Source organism: Giraffa tippelskirchi, chromosome 11 (genome assembly GCF_054371585.1).
Source record: "Giraffa tippelskirchi isolate mGirTip1 chromosome 11, T2T-mGirTip1v1.2.pri, whole genome shotgun sequence".
Lineage (NCBI taxonomy): Eukaryota > Metazoa > Chordata > Mammalia > Artiodactyla > Giraffidae > Giraffa > Giraffa tippelskirchi.
The window spans coordinates 52,857,513-52,882,648 of NC_137285.1; the positions used below are offsets into that span (position 1 = coordinate 52,857,513).

General features: G+C 36.7%; 1 protein-coding gene across 44 annotated transcripts in view; it reads right to left on the reverse strand.

Moving 5' to 3' along the window:
- The window catches only part of INPP4B (inositol polyphosphate-4-phosphatase type II B), an 802,877-nt gene that overhangs the window by 383,303 nt on the left and 394,438 nt on the right, over positions 1-25,136 (reverse strand). For all 44 annotated transcript variants that reach the window (XM_081543596.1, XM_081543565.1, XM_081543580.1 and 41 more), the window contains 2 exons: positions 7,053-7,264; positions 4,427-4,471 (listed from right to left, as the gene is read on the reverse strand). In XM_081543596.1, coding sequence (XP_081399722.1) covers positions 4,427-4,471; positions 7,053-7,143 — 136 coding nt within the window. In that variant the 5' untranslated portion in view covers positions 7,144-7,264. The remainder of the gene's footprint in view (positions 1-4,426; positions 4,472-7,052; positions 7,265-25,136) is intronic.

A 25,136-nucleotide genomic window follows, 5' to 3' on the forward strand; every position in this document is an offset into this window, starting at 1 on the left:
GCAAGGGTCCTGGGTTCAAACCCTGGTCAGGGAACTAGATCCCGAATGCTTGCAACTATTTTAAGATCTGGTGCAGCCAAATAAATAAATAAATATTTTTTAAAAAGAGGATTAGCTATATGAAAATGTATGATGACATACGACTACATTGCAGAGGTAACTCTGCCTATTATTGATTTTCATCTGATATAGTTTTCACTATATTACTAATAAAATTATAGATATTAATATGGGCTTATTGACTTTAGAGAAAACAAATATAAAGCAAGGATCTATTAAATAATTTGAACCTCAAATTAATCTTATTTTCTGTGCTAATAAAATCTGTAGAAAGGAACTGATGCATTTATCAATTCAAGAGGAAGAAGTCTCTGGAAAAAAAAAAATCATTTTATCATTCTTGAAAGAGAAAACAGCTTCACAAAAGGCGAGGAATCGAACAATCATTTGACGTTGAATCCCACCTCTATCTAACCCTTACTCACTAGAGTCTCAGCAACACCCAGGCACCAGGATTGATCCTATTGTTCAGAGGTGTAGGTGAGGGAGACTAGAAGCCATGGGAGCAGGAACTCCCTGGCTCAGCCCCTCTTCTCTCTTACCATTGTCCTATTCTGACTCTGACATTCTAGTAGCCCAATAAACAGTCCTTCACTATTTGCAATTTCCACTTTCACTTCAAGAAAAATTCAGCTCATAACTTGGTTTCATGCCTGATCAAACCAACAACCTGCGTTACTACCCTCGAGCCCCAGTATTCTCATTCTTCCAACCCTATTACCTGCTGCCTGAGTATCTACTATAATCTGCCCCCTCAGGCTGGGAAAGTTACCTGGGTCTTATGTTCAGTATGGACACCTTCCAAATCAGCATCCGCACCCTGCATAAGTCTCTTTGGACACACAGAGGTCTTCCTCGACTCTCTATGTCCAAAATAGGCCCCAAATAGGCCCTCTGTTCTCCAAACCAGGCACAGTCTTCTCCCCCAGGTACAGTCTATAGAGTTGCCCTGTTTCTGTCTACACAAGACTTAATACTTTCTGAGAGTACTTTTTAAGTTTTCTATGCTCCCAGTAAAATTTAGATGAATGAATTAATTGCATCTGTTAGGGATTTCACTCCTGGCACCATGTCCCCACATTCCTATCATAACTGACACCAAGGCTGTTGATATGTATAAAATGTGTGTTTCAATGTACTTTCAGTGTATGAAAGTAACTCATACAAAATAATAGGACACCTACAAAACTGGTGTGGCTGTTCCTAATTTAAAAAGCAAGGGCCCTGAAACTTTCAATTTATTTCAATACTTTGGTACAGAATCAAGGATCAAATATAAGAAAAAAATTATTTGGATGAATAAACAACATAGTCCTACTGTATAGCACAGGGAGATATATTCAATATCCTGAGATAAATTATAATGGAAAAGAATATATTAAAATGTATATATATGTATATATGTATGTATAACTGAATCACTTTTCTGTACAGTGGAAATTAACATGACATTGTAAATCAACTATACTTCAATAAAAGAAAATCTACCCCAAAATAATTTTAGTTGGAAAATTAGTTGGAAAAAAGTCTCTTACATCCTTTATTCCATTTTCTTTCTAGATTTTTTGTAGTAAGATGCTTTGCTTTCTTTCTCATTAATTAAATATGCACGTTCTTAAATAATGAAAAAATATTTAAGAAAATATTACTCTCTCACTTATTACTTATGAAATGAAGCTAAGTATATGATAGATGAAGTCTTGAATAATTTGTGAGATTAAAAAAACACTTAAAGAAAAAAATGGTGACAAAAATACACACTAAAACCTATATAGGTTTAGCTGTAATGTTTTTGAAAGAATAGTTTAAAAAAAATCTTCAAGAAGTGGTATAGTTAAGGATCTTTTAAAGTGCTAAGAAGTATAACAAACAGTTTAGGAAATATATATTCCAGGATCAACAACAAAATTTCCTGAAGATTCTAGATCACTTTCTTTTGTTTATTTATCAGGGATTTCCTGCCATATGACAAAATAAAATTACCTGTTGTTAAGAATTCTAGTGTATTTTTTGAACAGATATGAAAAAAGAAAATTAAAGTTTGTTTTTTTAAGTGGGAGAAATATTATTGTGAATAAATTCTCAGAGCTGCTCCTCTCTTAAATCTATGATTCAAGCCAGAAATGTAAGTGATGACAGCGTTGTTCCCAAACTTGACTGCACTTTCAAAACAATTAGTATAGTTAGGTCTTTGAAAAAGACAGGTAACTTTAATTGAAATAGAAGATAGGTATTTGGTCCACGCATTCTGTCTCCATGCTTGACTAACAGCCTCTACTCCAATTACTTCTGCCTAATTCAGATTTCCCCTATTCTCCAGGATTCAAGTAAGAAAGCTTTCTTTGGGTTTTGAAATACTCCTAATGAGTCTAACAAATCTTCATTTTTCAGAAGTCTTGCTGAAAGGTAAAAAAAAAAAGAATATATTATCTTAAAAATAAAAGATGAGTAAGTAAAGTCTCAAGTAGCAAGAGTTATAGTTAGTGAGTCCAGAGGTGCCAAAGTCTTTTTTGATACTTGGCTCCCTTTCTGAAAAATTGGTTTTTTCTTTATCTGACAACATCTGAGAATTTTCTAGACAAATAAATAAATAAATAAAGTATATCTTTATCAGTGGTTGCCAGGCATTATTGGAAAGACAGGGATGAATAGACAGAGCTCAGAGAACTTTTAGGGCAGTGAAGATACTAAGTATGATACTATAATGATGACCATATGTCTATACACTGTCCAAACCCATAGATAATATATAACTGCAAGGATGAACCCTAATGTAAATTATGGACTTGTTGCTCAGTCGCTCAGTCATGTATGACTCTTTATGACCCCATGGACTATAGCCCACGAGGCTCCTGTGTCCATGGGATTCTCCAGGCAAGAATACTGGAGTGGGTTACCATTTCCTTCTCCAGGGAATCTGCCTGACCAGGGACTGAACCCGGGTCTCCTGTGTCTCTTGCATTGGCAGGCTGATTCTTTACCACTGAGTCACCCAGGAAGCCCCAAATTATTGACTTAGGATGACAGTAATCTGCCACTGTAAGTTCATCAACTGTAACAAATGTACCATTCTGGCAGGGGAATGTTGATAATGGGGGAGGCTGTACATGTGTAGGGGCAGGGGAGTACCTAGGAAACCTCTATATCTTCTGTCCAAATTTGATGGGAACTGCAAACTGTTCAAAAAATAAAACCTACTAGAAAGAGAAAGAAAACAAAACCAAAAAAATTATGATTGTTTTCTCAATAAGTTATGCTTCAAAATGTAATATTTTGAGTGAAGGATGCAAATTTGAAACATTTCATTATATAATAAAAATATATATTCCTAAAATAACTGGAACTTCAAATCATTAAAAACGATTACAGATAGTGGAGTTATGTGTTTCAACTTGCCCATAACTTCATAAAATATGTATGTTGGGTATTAAAATATATCTGGTGAAATTTCATACAAATAAATATAAAAATATTAGAGACCTTTCAAAGTACTTCCGAACAATGAAAGAAGAAGAAAAGTCTCTCTAAATAGTTCATAGGAACCATATTTTTACCCCCTTTAAATGTCATTTTGCAACTAATTCCCTAATGGCACTTTGTAGTGATACCCAGTTCAAGTTCCTACTCACTAGCTAAGTAGTGGACCAGCCTCAGGGTATGCATTTTTTTTAAACCACTGCTGCGTAAGCAAAAATTGTTTTTATTGAAGTGTAGTTGATTTACAGTGTTGTACGGGTGCACATTTTTAATTCATCCTTTGACAAATTTATAAATTTCTACATGTGACAGATTCTTAGAATTGCTTAAGCAAGTTAAAGTTTTGAATTAAAATTAAATTCTCAAAGTCAAGGATCTCTCCACAATATCAAGATGGAAGAGCAAGGGAATATTTTTGAGTGAGTGAGACCAAAAGGGGAGCACAGACCTTGTAAATGGCATAAAGAAGGACAAAGGAAAACTCGACATGAGCCTAGTCAACAGCCCAAGGAGTAAGTAATTAGACACGTGGATTTTGAGAAATGACTTGCAACAAACTTCAGTCACTGTATTAGAATAAGTGTTGGGCAAAGGACTTGTGGTCAGCAGATCTGATTGACAGACACAAACGCATCACCACTGAAGTCCTCAATCCTTGGGTCATAAGCTGACCTGCTCCATAGCTCAGATTCCTCACTTATAAACTGGGGAAAATAATACTTACCTTATAGAATGATTTTTTTTTTACAGAACAATATTCATGAAACTTTAGAAAATATATTATGATATAAGTAACAATGATATCAGCAACATACCTAAAGTTGTAAACTATATGTACAAAAGGGTTATTACATTTATAACTATAAATAAATAAGATAGAATTTCTTACCAAGGATGAATTCCAACTGTGGTTCATTTGGAGTCTTCTGAATACCTATGAATAATAGGCACAAATTCAGATTGAAGGTATTTAACTCATCAAAATTGTGAAGATATGTAACTTTCTCCCTGCCCACAATGTATAAACACATTATTTGGCAGAACAAATAAACTCAGTTAATCATCCAGACATATATAACAAGTCAATTCTCAGGGCAGGATGTAATATTTATAGCAAAACTAGAGATGGCTAAAGATTTGATTGCTCTATTTAGTTCCATGGCCATAAAACAGAAATATTGTTTCTGTAAGGCATGAAAAATGCAAAACATATTTTTCAACTATTTCTGTTTCTTTTATATATATGTCGACAGAAATGGAAACTTCACAAAGGATGACCTCATCCAAGTCTTCTCTGACACAGATTTCTCTTTCACACCACTTCAACCTTGTGCTAATAGTAAATAATTAAAGAGCTATTTCTGGTTAGATTACTTGGGACATGATGATGGCGGTTATTCTGCCAATTTATCGATAGCTCAAATCAGTATTCTGTTAAATGTTCTCTCCTTTTTTGGCAGTTAAAAAAAGTCTATTAACATGGCTAAATGATTTAAGATGAAGTGGGAGGGAAAGTAAGTTTGAGAACAAAGGTAAGGAAATGGGAATATCTAATGGTTAAAAGATAGAAAGGTAAGGCTGTGGCAAGTATTAAAATGGTAGATGGATTCATTAAGACTACACCTCTGTTTCAGAGCTTCCTAAACAAGAGTGGCTGAGTGGGGATATAGCCATTTTTTTTCAGTATCATCAATGAAATATAATCTATAAAAATAATGAATCACTATGTTGTACACCTTCACCTAATATAATATTGTAAGCCAACTATACTTCAATAAAAAAAGAAAATAAAAGAAATAAGAGATCATAAAAAATATAAAAACAAATAAATAAAACTACAAAAAGTAAGCACAACAACAACAAAAACAAAGAGTGACTGAGGATTGGGATGTCATTTGTCACCACTCATCGGTGATCAAGAAATAAAAGAGTATTATAAAAATCTTCTCCCTGTTTATCTTTACTGGTGCACCCATCAGATAAAACTGAAATTTATTAGCATTTAGTCATGAATATACTGTGTCCACTATAGATTAGTACTTGCTATCCACCTCTGCAAGGATTAAATCATGAGCTGCTGTAGCTGCTGACCTTCAGTATCCCCTGAAAGGAATTGAGGGTGGAGATCATAAATGAGGCAGTCTGTGATTTGGGGGGAAAAAAAAGGCAGAACAGGTTTTCAGATAGATATTTTCAGGAGACAAATTTATAAGCCCAATTCTTGCATCTCCTCATATCTAGAAAAGCACTAAAATCTTTCATGGTGACATCTGCTCCTCATAACTAGCAGTGACCTTCATGAGAATAGCAGAAACCTTCTGTAGAAATATGTGCTTGATTGCATGTACTCCTTTTTCACCAAAATCACGTGTACACTGACCTTTCCCCCTATTTCTTTGGAGCAGTTTCTAAGAGTTATCTGAAATGCTGTCTCCCGGGTTATAGTTTTCATTTTGCCCCAATAAAACATAACTCATAACTCTTATGTTGTGCATTATTTTTTCAGTTGACAACTGTTAGAACCATCTCTTTGTATAAAAACCATGTTTTTTATGTACAGAGTTCATATTTTTTGCATTTATGTTTACTTTTATTTCCTACTGACATTTAACAATTTTAGACTTTCTAAGAGGGGTTAGATTGACAATTATTAGGTAGGTCTGTATTAATTTCAAATACTGTAGTTTTTTTTCAAAGGTTATTAACAATTCTGCTGTAAGCTCTGACAATCAAATTACTCAAATAAACTCATCCAACCAGTATCATTTTCTCAAGATTATTTTTATGATGTAAATGAAATGAGAGGTTAGGCATATGTTTGCCAGGGCTAAATACCTGGCTAAATAAATAAAATAAAACACAATTTATGCTAAACAATCTAACCCTAACTCTAGAATGTTAAGCATGAGAGAAAACATATACTTCTTCCAATGATTTTAATTACTTGAGTAGCAAAAACCAATATTCATGTTCAAATGCTAATCCTGCCCAAATAGCCAAGCTTGCTTGCTCTATTGATGTGACTTAGGTATGGCAGCAACTGCTAAGCAGCTAGTGTAATCATCATTGTGCCCTAATGTTTTCAACTGAAATGTCTTTGGTGTTAAAGAGAAAATTTCTAGGTTTCAAAAAATAATTCCACATGAAAGTAGAAATATGTTCAATAAAAAGTGTGCAACAATAGCCTCCTAAATGGTGTCTGTGACCCTCTCTGTGCATCCACAATCAGGTCTCCATCAATATCCAGAGTGATATTTTTTTTCAAAATTCAAGTACTGCCTTAGTTTTCCAATTGATCTTCAAATAAAGATCAAAATCCTTAACAAAAAAAGAAACTATATACTGTTTTTAATACACATTCAAGAACAGTGATTCTAGTTGATATTGAACCATTTCATAGATTATCATCCACCTCACCCAGGATAAAACAAGAGAGACGTATCATAGACTTAGAACACTGAAATAATAGTGCAAAGGAACAAAGTTATTTAATTTGGGAGTGCATTTATACTCACTTGTGAACTGAAAGTCCCCGGTGTCATTTGCCTGGGGTGTAGGCAGAAAGTTCTGGCCTTCTTCTGATGCTCCTTCCTCTTTGATTTCCATGATCAATCTTCACAGTTCCTCAAATCTTCCCAATATTTGTGCCCAAATGCCACGACCAAAGATTCCTGGTTTAATATAGGCGTATCTTCAGCTAAAGTCCTGATATTCCCACTCTGAAATTCTGCATTTAGGAAACAGCAACAGCAAAAATCTCGGTTACTTCAGAGGTCAGTATAAAGCTAAAAACTCAAGGTAGGTAGAGCCTACAGCTATGTTCATATGAACTTCCTTCCCGGCTGTCCCACTTTTATTTTCAGAATCTATCCACAGAGTTAATGTATCATAAACTCTGAGTTAAATGTTAAATGGGTGTTCTCTATGTAATCATTTTACTGTCATATGAGATACTTCTAAATCCTGAAAGGTATATTCTTTCTCTTCTAATTCTTTTTGTAAAATAGCACATAACTATAGGAGCTGCTAACTTAGTATGTACCTAATTTAGCAGCAAGAGCAGATAACATCTTGTTAAAGCATTAGCATGTTCATCCAAAATGTATCTTACTATCATTCCTTCCATTAAAACTGCCCTTTAGGCTTATCTCTCCACCCACTTTTGTTACAACACTATTCATGAGCACATAAAGATCATTTGGCACAATACTCTTCTTCCAAGATGAGCCAACAGGTTGTTCAGGGAAGTTTCAACTTCATCATTAGACATAGTCTCTTGCTTCTCTGCCTAATCAAAGTTTAATTGTTTAATGATTGGGATATATGGTGAAAAGAATGAATAATAATTCTAAAAAGCTAAAGTTCCAAGGCAAATGAAAGGAACAGCAAAATGATGAAAATTAGCATGGGGAAAGAAAGCCTCCAAAAATTTAATACCCTGTTACACAGACAAACTCAAATAGTATTAAATTCATTTCGATTTTTAGCATGTTATACATGACCAAGAATGAATTAGGAAAAAAAAATCAATGTTGTTTTAATTCACGTTACCACCTGAATTAAAATGTATAAAGATCTTTAAATGACTACCCAATGCTGTTTAATGAGATAGCAGCAACCGAGTTCGGTTTGGAATACTGATTTGGTTTCCAACTTCACAAGTTCACAAACTCACTCTTTGTCGTTTTTAACAAAGCAACTTCATTTATAATTCAGCTCTAGTGTTTAAATGTCATCTGGCAAAAATTAAATCTAGAGAGCACCTTGAATCTTTAGAACATATTACAATAAGGTTGCAGATAAATACACATTGGCTTGTAAGGATACAACTAGGAATACTTGCTGGGGTAAAAGGCTATAGTACTATCAATAAGACCAAATCCATTAATTTGATAATTATATTTTTTTATTTTTATTGAGTTATGGTTGGTGTACAATATTATATAAATTACAGGTATACAACATAGTGATGCGCGACATTTAAGGTTATACTGCATTTATAGTTACTATAAAATATTGGCTATTATATTCCCTGAGAGATACTATATATCCTTGTAGCTTATTTTATACATAATAGTTTGTATCCTTTAATTCCCTATGCCTATATTGGAAACAAAAGCGAAAAAAAAAAATGGAACCTAATTGAACTTAAAGGAAACCTCTGACAGGATGAAAACACAGCCTACTGAATGGGAGAAAACATTTGCAAATGATATGACCAATAAGGGGGTAATATCCAAAATATATAAACGGCTCATACAACTCAACATCAAGAAACAAACAACCCAATTAAAAAATGGACAGAGATCTAAATATACACTTTTTCCAAAGAAGAGATGCAGATGTGCCAATAGGCACATGAAACTATGCTAAGCATCACTAATCATTAAGGAAATGCAAATCAAAACCACAATGACCTATCACCTCACACCAGTCAGAATGGCTATCATCAAAAAGAACACAAACAAATGTTGGAGAAGATGTGGAGAAAAGGGAACCTTCATACTCTGTTTGTAGGAATGTAGGAGTGTAAGTTGTAGGAACGTAAATTGTAGGAATGTAAATTGGTGCAGCCACTGTGGAAAACCATAAATATATACATATATGCTATGCTATGCTATGCTAAGTCGCTTCAGTCGTGTCTGACTCTGTGCGACCCCATAGACGGCAGCTCACCAGGCTCCGCCGTCCCATATATATATATATATAATTTTGCATTTCAAACAACATGGATGATCTTGGAGGGTACTATGAGAAGTGAAATGTCAGACAGAGGAAAACAAATACTGTATGATATTACTTGAATGTTAAGTCTAAAAAATACAACCAACTAGTGAATATAATAATGAAAAAAGGAAGCAAACTCACAGATACAGAGAACAAATTGGTAGTTTCCAATGTGAGAGGGAGTGGGGGGAGGGGCAATATAAGGTAGAAAATTATATATTAAATTAAGATAATATTTTCTTGTTGGATTATTTAAATTTAGATATATTTTTAATAAGGAAAGTCACATATTTATTGCACCACATTCTTTCAAGAACCTGTGATAAATGCAATAGCATTAGTGGAATGCATTAGCATTAATATCTGTGGAAGAGCGTCACAGTATGCGTATGTAGGACTCAGATATATGGATTTTGTTAACTTTACTACACTCTTTGATCAAAGACTCAACCCCTAATCCTGATCAGTCATTTTAAAAATTGTAAAGAAGATCTAAATAAGGCAATATGGATGAATCCTAGCAAAATGATAACCCGGTACACCAACAGTAAATAATTAACAAATGTCAACTCTACGTGTGGGCTGTGTGCACTTGTGTAATTTGAGGGTGAGTAGAGAGGACTAAATTAAGATGCCCACAAAGACCCATTCACATAGTCCCATTTTAAGCATGCCCATTCAAAACTGAAAAATGAACTCAATTTTAGAGAGAATGGAGCCAGACTTATGAAACAAAGATTATTTGACAACCTCTTATGATTCTATTCATTTCCATTCTATCTTTGCTACATTTGAGGACAAATTTCAGGCTTGATAGTTATTAGCAAGGCACAGGCCTCAGAAAGAATCAGCTACAGTACTGGCAAAGTAAAAACCAAGCATTTCCAGCTGATAAATATAGCCTTTACCTAGGGTTATGGTTAGGTGCAGTAGTTCCTTTTCTGTGTCTGTTTGGAAACTTTTTGGTTTGGAGATCAGCATAAAAATAGACTGAGGTTTTTACAAACCACACAAAAGTTTAAAACAGCCAGAGACTAAACAATTCTTAAAGCAGAAGAAATCACATTAAGTATACCTTAAGCAGAAGAATAACACGGTTATATTTGATTTTTAGAAAGCTTGTTGTTGCTGTTGTTTAGTGGCTAAGTCCTGTCCCACTCTTTTGCAACCTTATTGACTATAGCCTGCCAGGCTCCTCTGTCCATGGGATTTCCCAGGCAAGAATAGTGGAGTGAGTTGCCATTTCCTTCTCTAGGGCATCTTCCCAACCCAAGGATCAAACCTGCATCTCCTGCATTGGTAGGTGGGTTCTTCACCACTGAGCCACAAGGGAAGCCCCTTTAGACAGTTTATTGAAAGTCAAAGAGGAAAATATACTAGAATGTGACAACTTGGTAAGGAAATCCACCTCTTTGGAGGCAATTCTAATATTCTAGAAAAATAAAATAATAAAAAGAACTCATGCCAACATAGAAGCAGATAATTAGAGAAGAAAATTGGATCCAAACCAATTAGAATCTGGATTCAAATCAATTACTAAATAGAATTACCTAGACTTGGTGATGGAATTAGATGTGATATCAGAGTTGAGATAAGGAAGACAGAAATTTCACATGAGACTGAGTATAGTTTGGACTGTTAGGCTATCTGTAGGATACAGCAAGTCCCCTACATGTGAACCTTCAACTTGCGAACTCTCAAAGATGCACACATGCATTCCATCAACATCAGATGTGAATGAAATTGCAGCTTGCCCTCTATTTCCTATTGCTGATGACCCTTCAGGTCAACCGTCTCCCACCTCCTCTCCCCCCTCCACTCAGTAACTCTTCTTGCCTGTCCACTCAATGTCAGCTGCTGTATGCCAGCTGTTGTACTGTACTACTGTACTTGTCAAGGTACCGTACTGTAAGATTTAAAATGTTTTCTTTTTTGTGTGTGTTCGTTTTCTATGTATCATGCGTGAAAAGTATTACAAACCTATTACGGTATAGTACTATATAGCCGATGGTGTTACAGCTGATTGTGTTAGTTGGGTACCTAGGCTAACTTTGTTGGACTTACAAACATGCTCTTGGAAAGGAACTCGTTCATATGTGGGGAGCTTGAAGAAGGAACTGCAGTCAAAGATGATGAGTTTAATTTTAAATGCGTTGCTTCTGAGATGTCTTAAGATATTCAGAAAGCAATTGAACACATGGGTCTAGATCACGGGAGAGATATTAAGGCTGTTAAAATATATTTTTGGTCAATTATTGTTGACTAATGGTTGAAGTCAAAGGGATGCATGAAGTCACAGAAAGCAAGTGCATGCAGTGAGAAGAAGGATGTCTGAGGACTCAACCTTAAGGCACAGAACTACTTCAGAGCGCAAGAAGAGATGTCAACTGGTAAAGGGACCAGCAACGATGGGAAGAGTGGAGAGGAGTGAATAAGGGTAACAGCATCATTGTTTCTCCAGTAAACAATGCCACTGGGTTAAAAGATGACTGCACTTTTTTTAAAGAATGGGGACACATGTGCATATTTAAATACTGAAAGGACATAACCAAAAGAATAAAGAGGAATTAAATATTAAGAAGAAAGAAGATGATTAATGGGGCAAGCAAAATCTGGATGCTGTAACTAAAGGAGGGGTAAATAGAAAATTAGATACAATCTGACACGTAAGGGAGAGAAACTTAAGGATAATCTCCCCATGGCTTCAGCTTTTTGTTGTTGTATTTTTTTGTTGTTGTTTTCTTTCAAGAAAAGGACATATTTGTGAACTCTGGGTAAGTAAAGATGTCTCAACCTGACTTCAAAAGCACAGTTCATAAAGAAAAATGTTAATAAATCTGACTACATTAAAAGAAATATATTCTGTAAGCAAAAGATACCATATAAAGTGTGAGATAATTTATATCCTGGGAAAATACGTTTGGAGCACAGAAGTTTTCAGTTTCTGTTTACACGAGGATGGAAAGACTATTACTCCTACCAGAAACTCAAGAAAAAGCTGAATAGTATAAAAAATCCTAACTTTTCCTTAACTAAGCAGAAAGCTGAGGTCTCAGAGCAACCAACCAGCCTGAGCTCTTAGCAAAGATAAATTCCTCCAGAGAGCAGAGCTGTCTTTCACCGGAGGAAGGGATGTCAGGCTCCAAACAAGTTTGAAATGAAAGTTCAATCAAAATATTTAATGACTTACTAAAGGTCAGGGTAGGTTACCATGAGCATATACAGCTACTGAGAGCCACAAACTCAAACGTAGTTTGTATCCACCAACAGACTTTTTTCTTCATGAACCTCACCAGACTCGCATGAGAAAGACTGGGAGCAGAACAAGATATGAAGAAAGCATCCTTGGTAACGCAGGACTGTGGGAGGCGAGCAGCCGGAAAAACACAGCACATCACTTGGACCCGCCTCTCTCCAGAACAAAAAAGGCCGACACTGTGGCCATCAGGGCACAGGCGAAAACTCACTGCGATTAGGGGATGGAAACAAGAGCGGGGAGGGAAGTTTCCTGAGATTGTTTCATTACAGATCCTCTATTTCTAAGAGAAGGACAGAATCGCTGAGAAAGCCCTACCCATAAGGCCCAAGAGCTCAAGACGACAACAATAAAAACACAGTCAGGAGAAAAGCAAATAAGCGATCAAGAAAACCAGACTCAGATACGATGCGGAAGGTGGAATTATCAGAAAGAGAATATACTAAAAACTGTAATGGAAAAGGTAGACAACCTGCATGACCAGATGGATATTTTTAGCAGAAACTATTGGAAAGAATCAAATGGAAATGCTAGGAATGTAAAAGACAAAAGTATTTCAAGACATCAGAATCCTGATCTAGGAAGCGCAGAAAGCACCAAGCAGAGTAGTCACACACACGCACGCGCACGTGCACACACACACACACACCCAATAATCAAACAAGCAAAAAAAAAAAAAAACCTTGTACATATATCATCTTCAAACTATTTAAAACCAAAGTTAAGGAAAAAATTTTTAAGCTAACCAGAGCAAAAAATGCAAAGTACATATAGAATAACAGAAACAAGAAAACATTTTGGACTGCTTAGGAACTATGTAAGTGACATCTTTAAAGTTCTGAAAGAAGAAAAACTATCAGACCAAAATTCTATACAAAGTAAAGATAACTTGTAAAAATTCAGAGGGATAAAGACTTTTACCCAGACAAATAAAAAGTGATAAATTCATTACAAGCAGACCTGCACAGCAAGAAATACTAAAGGAAGTTATTCAAGCATGACATAACAGAGAAATATCTGTATCTACAAAAGAAATGAAGAGCACTATAAATGGTATAAAGGAAAATAAATGTCAATTTCATCTTTTCTTACTTTGAGTAACTATAAAAGATAATTTCCCAAAGCAGAGGTTGGCATAATTTTCCTGGTAAGGACAGACAGTAAATATTTTAGGCTTTTGGAGTCACGGAGTCTCTGTCACACAGTCAGTCAACTCTGATGCTACAGTGTGAAAGCAAATATTGAAAATACATAAACAGGTAGGCCTGGGCATGTGACACTAATATTTTATTTGCAAAACTAATTGGTATTCAGAGTTTGTTTGGCCTGCAGACTAGTATCTACCAAACACTGGTCTAAAGCACCATCAGTAGCAATGTATTCTATGCTGCTAGCATATGTAAAAAGTAACATCAGTAGCAAGATGATGAGAGTGAAGAATAGGGAGTTATTATTGCTTTTACACTAAAATGACAGGCTTCTCTGGTCACTCTTACAGGTAAAGAATCTGCCTGCAATGGAGGAGACCAGCGTTCGATCCCTGGGTCGGGAAGATCCCCCAGAGAAGGGAATGGCTACCCATTCCAGTATTCTTGCGGGGAGAATCCCCATGGACCGAGGAGCCTGGTGGGCTACAGTCCATGGGGTTGCAAAGAGGTGGACACGACTGAGTGACTTTCACTTTCATTTTCATGCTAAAATGATAGTATACAATTATATCACTAGAATATATAAAAGTAGACTGTTTGCTCTTAGTCCAACCACATCAGTAATTATTAAATGCAAACAATCCACACACACAGACACAGATACTTCAATTAAAAGAGTGAGACTATCAGCTTGGATAAAAAAGTAAGTCCTGACTATATGCTTCATGCTGTTCTATGCTTAGTTGCTCAGTTGTGTCTGACTCTTTATGACCTCACAGACTGTAACACAGCAGGCTCCTCTGTCTGTGGGGATTCTCCAGACCAGTATCCTGGAGTGGGGTGCATGCCTTCCTCCAGGGGATCTCCCCAACCAAGGGATCAAACCTGGGTCTCCTGCATTGCAGGCAGATTCTTTACCAGCTGAGCTACTGGAAAGCCCTTCATAGTTATATTTATGCTTCATATAAATATGAAATTTATATATTTTTCCAGTAGTCATGTATGGATGTGAGAGTTGAACTATAAAGAAAGCTGAGTGCTGAAGAACTGATGCTTTTGAGCTGTGGTGTTGGAGAAGACTCTTGAGAGTTCCTCGGACTGCAAGGAGATCCAACTATTCTATCCTAAAGGAAATCAGTCCTGAATATTCATTGGAAGGACTGATGCTGTAGCTGAAACTCCAATACTTTGGTCACCTGATGAGAAGAACTGACTCATTTGAAAAGACCCTGATGCTGGGAAAGATTGAGGGTGGGAGGAGAAAGGGACAACAGAGGATGAGATGGTTGGATGGCATCACCAACTCAGTGAACATGAGTTTGAGTAAGATCTGGGAGTTGGTGATGGACAGGGAGGCCTGGCGTGCTGCAGTCCATGGGGTCACAAAGAGGCAGAGATGACCGAGCGACTGAACTGAACTGAACTGAACTGAAATATGAAATATATGCTTCATAGTTATATTTAAATAGGATGACATATATAGGTTAAAGTAAAAGGATCAAAAAATATAAACCATGCAAACATTTATCAAAAGAAAACTGGAGTGACTATATTAATACAATTAAAATAGATTTCACATCAAGGAATATCAAAAGGGACATTACACACATGTGCCTAACAGCAAAGCTTAATAATACATGAAGCAAAAACTTAACTAAAAGGAGAAACAGACAAATCTGCAATGATATGCTTGGAGATATCAACACCCCTCTCTCAGAAATGGATAGACCAAGTAAACATAAATCAGTGAGGATATAGTAGACTTAATAACACTGCCAACAACTTGATCTAATTGACATTTATAACACAATGAATTCAACAGCAACAGAATATACATATGTATTTCAAAGTATATATTGAATATTCACTAAGATTATATCATAGATCATAAAACAAACCTTAACAAATTAAAGAGAATTGCAATAAAAACAAGTGTGTGTATATAAAACACACACTCATTAGAATCAGAATGAAATTACTACAGTACATATCAAAATATGTTTGAAGGGAAATTTATAGTATTAAATGCTTATAATAGAAAAAGTGATCTCAAATCAGTGATCTAAGTTTTCCCTTACAACTAGAAAAGAAGCAAATAAAACCTAAAACAAGTAGAAAAAGGAAATAATGTGTGCAATTAAGATAACCAGTAAAGATTTAGTTTCCAGAATAGTTTAAGAATGTTACAAAAACAAACCCAAGAGAAAAAACTAGCAAAACATGTAAATCAGTAACTCAAAAATATTAAACACAAATTGCCAATAAACATGTTAAGAGATTTTGAACTGCACTAGTTATCATGGAAAGGCAGACTAAAATTACATAACCATCAATAAGTAAAAATTTTGAAGTCTTAAAATCTCAAATATTAATGAGGATTTGGAGTAACAGAAACTTTCATGCACTGAAGATGTTCCAATCATAATGGAAAATAATTTGGTAATACTAGTAAAGTTGAAAAGCAATTCTACTTCGAAGCATACATTTGAGAAAAATTTAAACAAATGCATACCAGAAGACAGTTGAAAGGATGTTTACAATGAATCAACTTCTAACAATAAATATTGAAATAGGCCCGTCAATAAGAAACTAGAAAAAATATAATGTGGTCTATTCATCCTATATAGGATGAATTTTCATTTCAAGTATCAACACTGATTAACTTCACAAAGCATAGAGAAAAGAGAAAGCGTGAAGAGGGCCATAAGACAGAGAGGGAAAAAGAAAGACAATGGCACTTATAGAAAATTTTACAACATATAAAACAATATTCCAGTTCTGTATTGCACAGGGGTCCATATACATCATAAGTACAATCATAGAGAAATACACAATAAACACTAAAAGCAGAATTGTTATGATATTTGGGAGGGTGTGTGAGATGTGATCAGGAAGGGGACGGAAGGGGTCTTCAACTCTACTGAGAAAGTTTGCTTTATTAAACTGGGTAAGGACTTGCCTGGTGGTCCAGTGGTTAAGACCATGCTTACAATGTAGGGGGCACAGGTTCGATCCCTGGTCAAGGAACTAAGAATTCACGTGGCATGTGGCACAGCCAAAAAATTTTTTTAAAAAAGCTCTCATGTAAAAAACAAAACAAAACTGGGTAACAGGTACAAAACATCTACTATATTTTTCTTTGTGATTTTGGTATGTCATAAATACTCATGAATTTAACTAAATTATGTTAATGTGTTGAGAGGAAATAGGAGGAACTAAGAGCTTTGAGAAGAGTGATGGAATCTTGTGCTGGTCTTTCCGAGCACTGGGTGAGGAACAGTAGGTGGGACGGTTGTATGGGTCCATCTGAGCCTGGAGACACAGGTTTATGGAGACCTCCGTCTACCTAGCTGTGTGACTTTCTCCAGCAGGGCTCATCAGCCTGGTGAAGAAGGACAGTTTAGCTGACATAGTGTTGGGGTTCTGTCTACAGATGCAGTGAGAGAAGGGTGAAGCCAGGGATGTAATACTAATGTGGCTGAAAAGTTTCTAGGCTGGATTGGGAAGTCATTAAGGGGAAAGATGTTGACATATTGGAAGCTGAGAGAAGAATTTAGTCCTAAGTGATAAGTCCAGGGCACTTTTATGGGATACATGGGTAGACAAAACAGAGTGGTGTTTGTGGTCACTAGAGTCCATAAGACAAAGAAATGGTGCCAGGAAGGATGCTAGGTGGGGTTATTCCCATGGTCATTGCAATAGCCCAAGAGAATATGTGGACCAAGAGAAGACCTGGTGTCTGGTAGAAAAGTGTAAAGAGAACAGGAGTTTGGCTAATGAGCAGGATAAACAGGGGTGGAGGTGTGGCAGAGCCAGGCATAACAGCTTAGGAGGGCTCTCATGACACCTGGAAAACAGTAACCCTGCCTCCAGGCTCCGTTTATGTGGCCCGTCTTCATTACAGTAGACAGCAAGGTAGCAGAAAACTGCAGAAAAGCAGGTCCCCATTATGACAAAGAGACAAAATATTTTCTCAAGAGGTAGAAGGCAGGTGGGACTATTTTTCATAGAAACAAAAGACTCCAAAGACCTTATGTAATTTTCAAAAGTGAGAGGATCTGAGGAAGATTGAGTCATAGCCAACTAAGCTCATGGGAAAATGGGAATGAAATAATGGGCCAGGATACTTGACAAGAGGCTCTTGTGGTTTAGGATGTATCTCAGGATGACACAGGTGTGAGGCATCGTACCATGGGCTGTTCTTTGTTTCTAAGTGAACCTGTGGTTAAAGATGCTTCTTGGTCTGTTCAGGCTGAAGTCCAGAAAGAGCGTATTTGGAAGCCTGATGACAGTATATACCTGCAACTTTCATTTAGGTTTACAAACAGTGCTTTGATGTGATGTGTCAAATGAGTTATTATTTCCCATCCATCTCAAAAAAAAAACAACAAAAAACTAGAAGAGCAAATTTCTGTTATGTTGATGGAGTGTAGCCTAGGTAGTGCTAGTGGTAAAGAACATGTTTGCAATGCAGGAGACATGGGTTCCATCCTGGAGAGGGAAATGGCTACCCACTCCAGTATTTTTGCCTGGAGAATTTGATGGACAGAGGAGCCTGGCGGGCTACAGTCCATGGGGTCACAAAGAGTCAGACACAACTGAGTGACTAACATACACATATTATATTTATGGTATAACCTTTCATGGGCTTCCCAAGTGGCTCAGTTGTAAAGAATCTGCCAGCCAAGCAGGAGATGCGGGTTCAATCCTTGCCTCTGGAAGTCTCCCTGGAGAAGGAAATGGCAACCCACTCCAGTATTCTTGCCTGGGAAATCCCATGGATAGAGGAGCCTGGCGGGCTACAGTCCATGGGGTGGCAAAAGAGTCAGACACGACTTAGCAACTGAACAACAACAAATAGCCTTTCAGTAACTAAGCTACTAAACTGCTCACTTCATGTTAGTGTTGCAAAACCTTCTGGAGCCAGGACTTCATTCTGATAAACCAGATATAACTCAGGATGCTAAATCACTTTAAAACCTTCTAAACATCCACAATTTGCAATATGTACATGGATGGGCTGAACTTCTAAGGATCAGCTAAATGCTATCTGGGGACAAGAAGAGGTGAAAGAAGGAATGTGATCCAGATGGAATTTACCTCTGCCTTCCCAGCTCCTTTCCCATCATGGGAAATGTCAAGTGCTTTGAAGGCTACCATTACTGCAAGAGAATTACATTCACATTTGTTCAACCAGGACCATATTCTCAGTAACAGGGGTTTATTCTTACGTTTCATCATTCAAAAGTAATTGCAGAATTAAAATTATGATTTCAGGGAAAAATTTTTCTTTGGGAAAAAAATGGCATAAGTTGGCAAATATTTTACCTAAAAAACAAAAATCAAGCATATATTTAAGGTCAAAATCCCCTCTGTCTTCTCATGAGGGTCCTCAACAGACAGAGCAATGGATGCACATTCAGGGGAAATGATTCTGCCCAGGAAAACCAACTAACCAATTGTGTCAGAGGACGATTGAGTTCCCCAGGCCATCAGTATGGTTTTACCACTAATATTAAACTTGGTGAGGTGATGCTTTGTCATGAGAGGAATAAAGATGCAAGCTGTCAGGGCTCCACTTTGATCAGAAGTCCAGCTTTGGGGGCTCATATTGAATTAGTTAGCTATGCTTCCTTTAACATGAGTAAGCATCACAGACATGAAATAGAAGAAACATGGATTGAACATAATCAAAAAGCAACTTTATTTGAAGGTTTTACCACTCAAAATGTGGTTCCTAGATCTGTGGTATCTGCATCACCTGGAAGCTTGTGAGAAACGCAGAACCTTAAGCCAGACCCCAGATCTACTAAATTAGAAATCACACCATAGCACAGCTGATTCTTATGCATATTCAAGCTTGAGAAGCACCACTTTAAGGCATATGATAAGGTAAGAAAGAAATCTAAATCACAGTGAGTATTTGATGGTCTCTGAAACTAGCCAAGTCTTGATGTTCAGAAGGACAGAACACAAAGAAGCAATGCAGAGAACTCCCTAGAACAAGCATCAGTTCAGTTCAGTCACTCAGTCGTGTCCGACTCTTTGCGACCCCATGAATCGCAGCACGCCAGGCCTCCCTGTCCATCACCAACTCCTAGAGTCCACCCAAACTCATGTCCATCGAGTCGGTGATGCCATCCAGCCATCTCATCCTCTGTCGTCCCCTTCTCCTCCTGCCCTCAATCCTTCCCAGCATCAGGATCTTTTCCAATGAGTCAGCTCTTCGCATAAGGTAGCCAAAGTATTGGAGTTTCAGCTTCAACATCAGTCCTTCCAATGAAAACCCAGAACTGATCTCCTTTAGGATGGACTGGTTGGATCTCCTTGCAGTCCAAGGGACTCTCAAGAGTCTTCTCCAACACCACAGTTAAGAAGCATCAATTCTTTGGCGCTCAGCTTTCTTCACAGTCCAACTCTCACATCCATACATGACTGCTGGAAAAACCATAGCCTTGACTAGACGGACCTTTGTTGGCTAAGTAATGTCTCTGCTTTTTAATATGCTGTCTAGGTTGGTCATAACTTTCCTTCCAAGGAGTAAGCATCTTTTAATTTCATGGCTGCAATCACCATCTGCAGTGATTTTGGAGCCCAAAAAGATAAAGTCTGACACTGCATAATCAAAGATTTATGCCTTTGGCTCACTGTCAGAGGTCAGTCTGACTGCTGCTGATTTGTTTCAGATTTGGATAAGAACGACATGGATCTCCACTGCATATGAAGTAAGAAAGGGAGGCTCTGTCAATTCTGGTGATAAGGCATCCTTAACCCTGAGAACTCAGAACACTTTGGCACCACAACAGATTTGCACCAGACTTTAAAATCTTAATCGCTCAGTCATGTCTGACTCTTTGCAACCCAGGGACTGTAGCCTGCCAGGCTCCTCTGTCCATGGGATTCTCCAGACAAGAATATTGGAGTGGGTGCCATTCCCTTCTCCAGGGGATCTTCCCGACCCAGGGACTGAACCTGGGTCTCCTGCATTGCAAGCAGATTCTTTACTGTCTGAACTACCAGGGAAGCCCAGAATTTAAAGTTTCTAACAATAATCAAAGGTCCTAACAGGAAGCACTTGGACCAGCTTTGGGAATATAGCGAGTCTGCCACCTGACTTGTTAGACTGTGTTCTGTGTCATCATAAAAAGGAAAGCAGTCTGAAGAATTACAAAGTAAGTATGTGAAAATATGCTTGATTTAATCTCAGTCAACTCTTCACAAGAGGTTGGTTACATATGTCTACTATAACCACTCTTTCAAACACTGAGTTAAAATGTTCTAACACAGTATAGAATTGAGACTTAAGGCAACTAGGGGTCATTCTGTTCAAGATATGGGAACATTGAGACCCAGAGGTGGGACAGAAAAGCTCCAGAGGCTTAGCAGCCACTCTGGGGTTGGTTAGAAGTTCTTTTGTTCTAAGGTGGGCTTTTAACCTTTCTTTCTTTTTTTTAAATTATTTTTTATTGGAGCATAGTTACTTTACAATGCTATGTCAGCTTCCGTTGTGCACCAAAATGAATCAGGCATACATATACATAAATCCCCTCCTGTGTGGGTTTTCTTCCCATTCAGGTCAGGGTGCACTAAACAGGGTTCCCTCTGCTATACAGTATGTTCTCATTAGTAATCTATTTTACATGTTGGTATCAATAGTGTAGATGTGTCAATCCCATCCCCTAATTCACCCCGCCATCTCCTTGGCATCCACACATTTGTTCTCGACATCTGTGTCTCTATTTCTGCTTTGCAAATAGGATCATCTATACCATTTTTCTAGATTACACAGATATGGGTTAATATACAATATTTGTTCTTCTCTTTTTACTTTTTTCTTCACAGTATGACACTTTTGGTTGCTTCTCACACATCATCCAAAGGATAGGAATTTTCACTGAATGTTCCAGAAAAGGTTGAAATTTCAAGGAAATTTTTCTCTATAAATATTTCATGTGACACATGACATTTTGCTTACTTAACAAAAGCTTGTAAAACTGGTCACCAACCCTAAATACATTGTTTTGTTTTGTTTTTTAATTGCTATCCTACAGCAGAGGTTTAAAAAAAAATGGTACAAGAGAGTTTTATAGAAATTCACTAGATGCTTGGGTATTTTTAAATGGCCTTCTCTGGCATCTGAAAATTATCTAAAGGACAGGAGTCTACTGTCTATACTTAAGATGACGGAGCTTTTCTCCTGATACTATTATTCGGTAGCTGCATATTCCAAATGTAATGGCTCCTAGCAGTCCATCTCAAGCCTATCTCAAGAAGTAGAGACGTGCAGAGAGAAGTTTAATTTGGATGGAGGTTGATTCTTCGTTCACATGTACTGAAGAGGGCTTTGAGGAAGTGCTGTCTCAGCAATGTCAAATACTGCTAAGTCCTTAATGTCCCACACATCCACCCGAGGCCAGTTAAATACTATGTGTTTGAGAAAAACTAAAACTGAAGCTTTGGCTATATCCTCAGGCCATTTCTAATACAGACATCAGAAGTTATTCATTCACAGAACCAACTGAATTCCTTTTGAGGCTACATTTCAGGTTCAAATTAGTATTGACTAAATTAGTTATGGTTTCTGATGATTAATTTCTCATTTTCTTTTGAAATCTGAAATTTCAAAGTAAGATAGATAATGAATTTAATTAAAATTTTATCTTCTGCTTTTTATTATGACAGGCAAGAATAAATGCATATTTGTGATCATTACAATTTTGCTCTAACTCTCCAGAGATGTTCATAGAGTGCCTGAGGTTATCTACAAAGAATATAGTGTGACCTAACTAAGATTTCTCCATCATACTGCTTACTGCATACAGATGATAAGTCTGAATTCTCTCATTGAAAGCAGTTTCTTTACACTCAAATGTGTACACAATCACACATTCTACCTTAAAATATTTACTCAATAAAACTGCACTACAATAAGAGCAAACAATAGGTACTCAAAAAAAAAATAAAATTTAATTGTTAAATCTGAATTGGGAAGAATATCAACAGGAAGAAGAAGGCTGAGTAGTGAAGTTCCAAGCCATTGTTTCACCTGCAAATTCATTTAGTTTCCCTGGTGCCTCTCAGGCAACTAAAGAAATCATGGATTAATTGAGTGAATTCCCTTTAAAACATGAGCTAATCTAGGATCAGCTAGAGTATATATGTATGCTGAATCACTTCAGTCGTGTCTGATTCTTTGCAATCCTATGGACTGTAGCCCGCCAGGCTCCTTTGTCCATGGGATTCTCCAGGCAAGAATACTGGAATGGGTTGCCGAGCCCTCCTCCAGGGGATTTTCCCAACCTAGGAATCGAACTCAGATCTCCGGCAGCTACTGCATTGCAGGCAGACTCTTTACCACTGAGCCACCAGAGAAGCCCTTTCAGCTAGAGTATATGAAGGGTTATTATTGAGACAGTATGGAATTTAAGTATAGTTTTATGTGAAAGTAAGTTATTGATTTATGCCTGAATACTGAATAAATCTTTTTCCTTTCCCATCTTTTCAGTCTCAAGCTAAAGCTCTCCAACTTTTAGGACTGTTTTCACTTCTCATGTAAGGAATAGTAAGGAAAGAAAATATCATAATCATGAATTCAAGTGACATGTATTTATTGAGAATCTGCTATAGAGAATAACCTGTTTAATGGAAAGGCTTCCTTTTATATTCTGTCCAAAGGACTAATTTTCAGTCCTTAAATAGCATAACCAATATAACATCCACTTCTTCACCCTCCTCTCCCTCCTCTCTCCAACCCCCTACTCTCCAAAGCCCTCTCTCCCTCCCTATTTTAGCACTTAATACTGCCTGGTTTCTTTCCCATTAGTGAACTACTCTGGGAATTTCTTCATCAATTGTTTTCCCTTTGTCTGGAAAGTTTTTAAGTGTGTATTTGTTTGACCTGACTATTTCTTGCTGTTGTTGTAGGGTCTTTTATAATTTAACTCTGTGTTAGTCTAGTGTGCATATCTGAATCCCTCTCCTGCCTGTATGCTTAGTTGCTCAGTCGTGTCTGACTCTGTGACCCCATGGACTGCAGCCGGCCAGGCTCCTCTGTCCATGGGATTCTCCAGGCAAGAATACTGGAGTGGGTTGCCATTTCCTTCTCCAGGGGATCTTCTCCACCCAGGGACTGAACCCATGTCTCCTGTGTCTCCTGCATTCGAAGGAGGATTCTTTGCTGCTGAGCCACCTGGGAAGGAATGACACTTATTGTTACAGTAATTTAGCATGAGTGACATAGCCAAGTGGTGAAGAGAGCTATTCCGGACGCAGACTGCCAAGGTTCTGCCCCTTTGGGATCTAGGGCAATTAACTAAATCAAACCATTCCTTAGTTTCCTCATCATAAGTTGGGAAAATGGTAATACCCGTTTAATGAATTGTGGAGAGGATTAAATAAATATATGCAAAATTTTAGGTACTGCATTTCTAGCAGAAATGGACCAAGGAAACTGACTATTATATGTCTCACTGATTACAAGTAGACACAAAAAGCAAGCTACTTGAGCATTTTGAAAAATAAACAAAAGCAGGAAAATTGTGAGAAGGAACTAAAATGTAAAGAGGTAAACCACATGAGGGTGACTTTTTCATTTTCCCCTCTGTTTTCTTTCAGTTCAGACCTGAAGGAAGTTATTTTTTGACATGAGCCAAAAAACTGTGGCAAGTTTAAAAGAATTTAAATCATACATGTATATTTTCAGAACATAATGTAATTAAACTAGAATTCAATAACAGAAAAGTATCTAAAAAAATACAAATATTAGGGAAATAGGTAACACACTCTTATATAACCACTGGGCCAAAGAGGACATCACAAAAGTAATTAGAAAATAATTTGAATTATGAAAGTAAAGAATAATAGCAAAATTTGTGGAATGTACCAATGATAGAAGTACCTATAAAAATTTATTATATTAATGTTAGAAAAGTTTCAAATCTATGATCCAAGTTAACTTAGGAAACTAGAAACAGTATATTCTAGTAGAACTAGTTTTCTAGTAAAACTAGTAAGACTACATTCTCCTATAAGGGAGGGAATAATACAAATTTAAGCAGAAGTCAATATGATTGAAAATTAAAACAATTGAAAAAATTCAATAAATCCAAAAGCTATTTCTTTGCAAAGATAAATAAAATTGATAAACTTATCCAGACTGACCAAGAAAAAGAGAGAAGCTATACATTAGCAATATCAGGAATGGAGAAGGAGACATCGCTACAAACCAGAACTTAAACAATAAATAGATATTCTGAATAATATGAAAATAAATGTAACAATAAAACAAGGTCTTACTATAGAGCAGAGCGAACTATACTTAGTATATTGTAATAAACCATAATGGAAAAGAATCTGAAAAAGAATATACATGTGTATGTATAACTGAATCACTCTGCTATACACCAAAATGTAACACAACATTTTAAGTCAACTATTCTTCAATTTTTTAAAAGTATAATTATATAAAA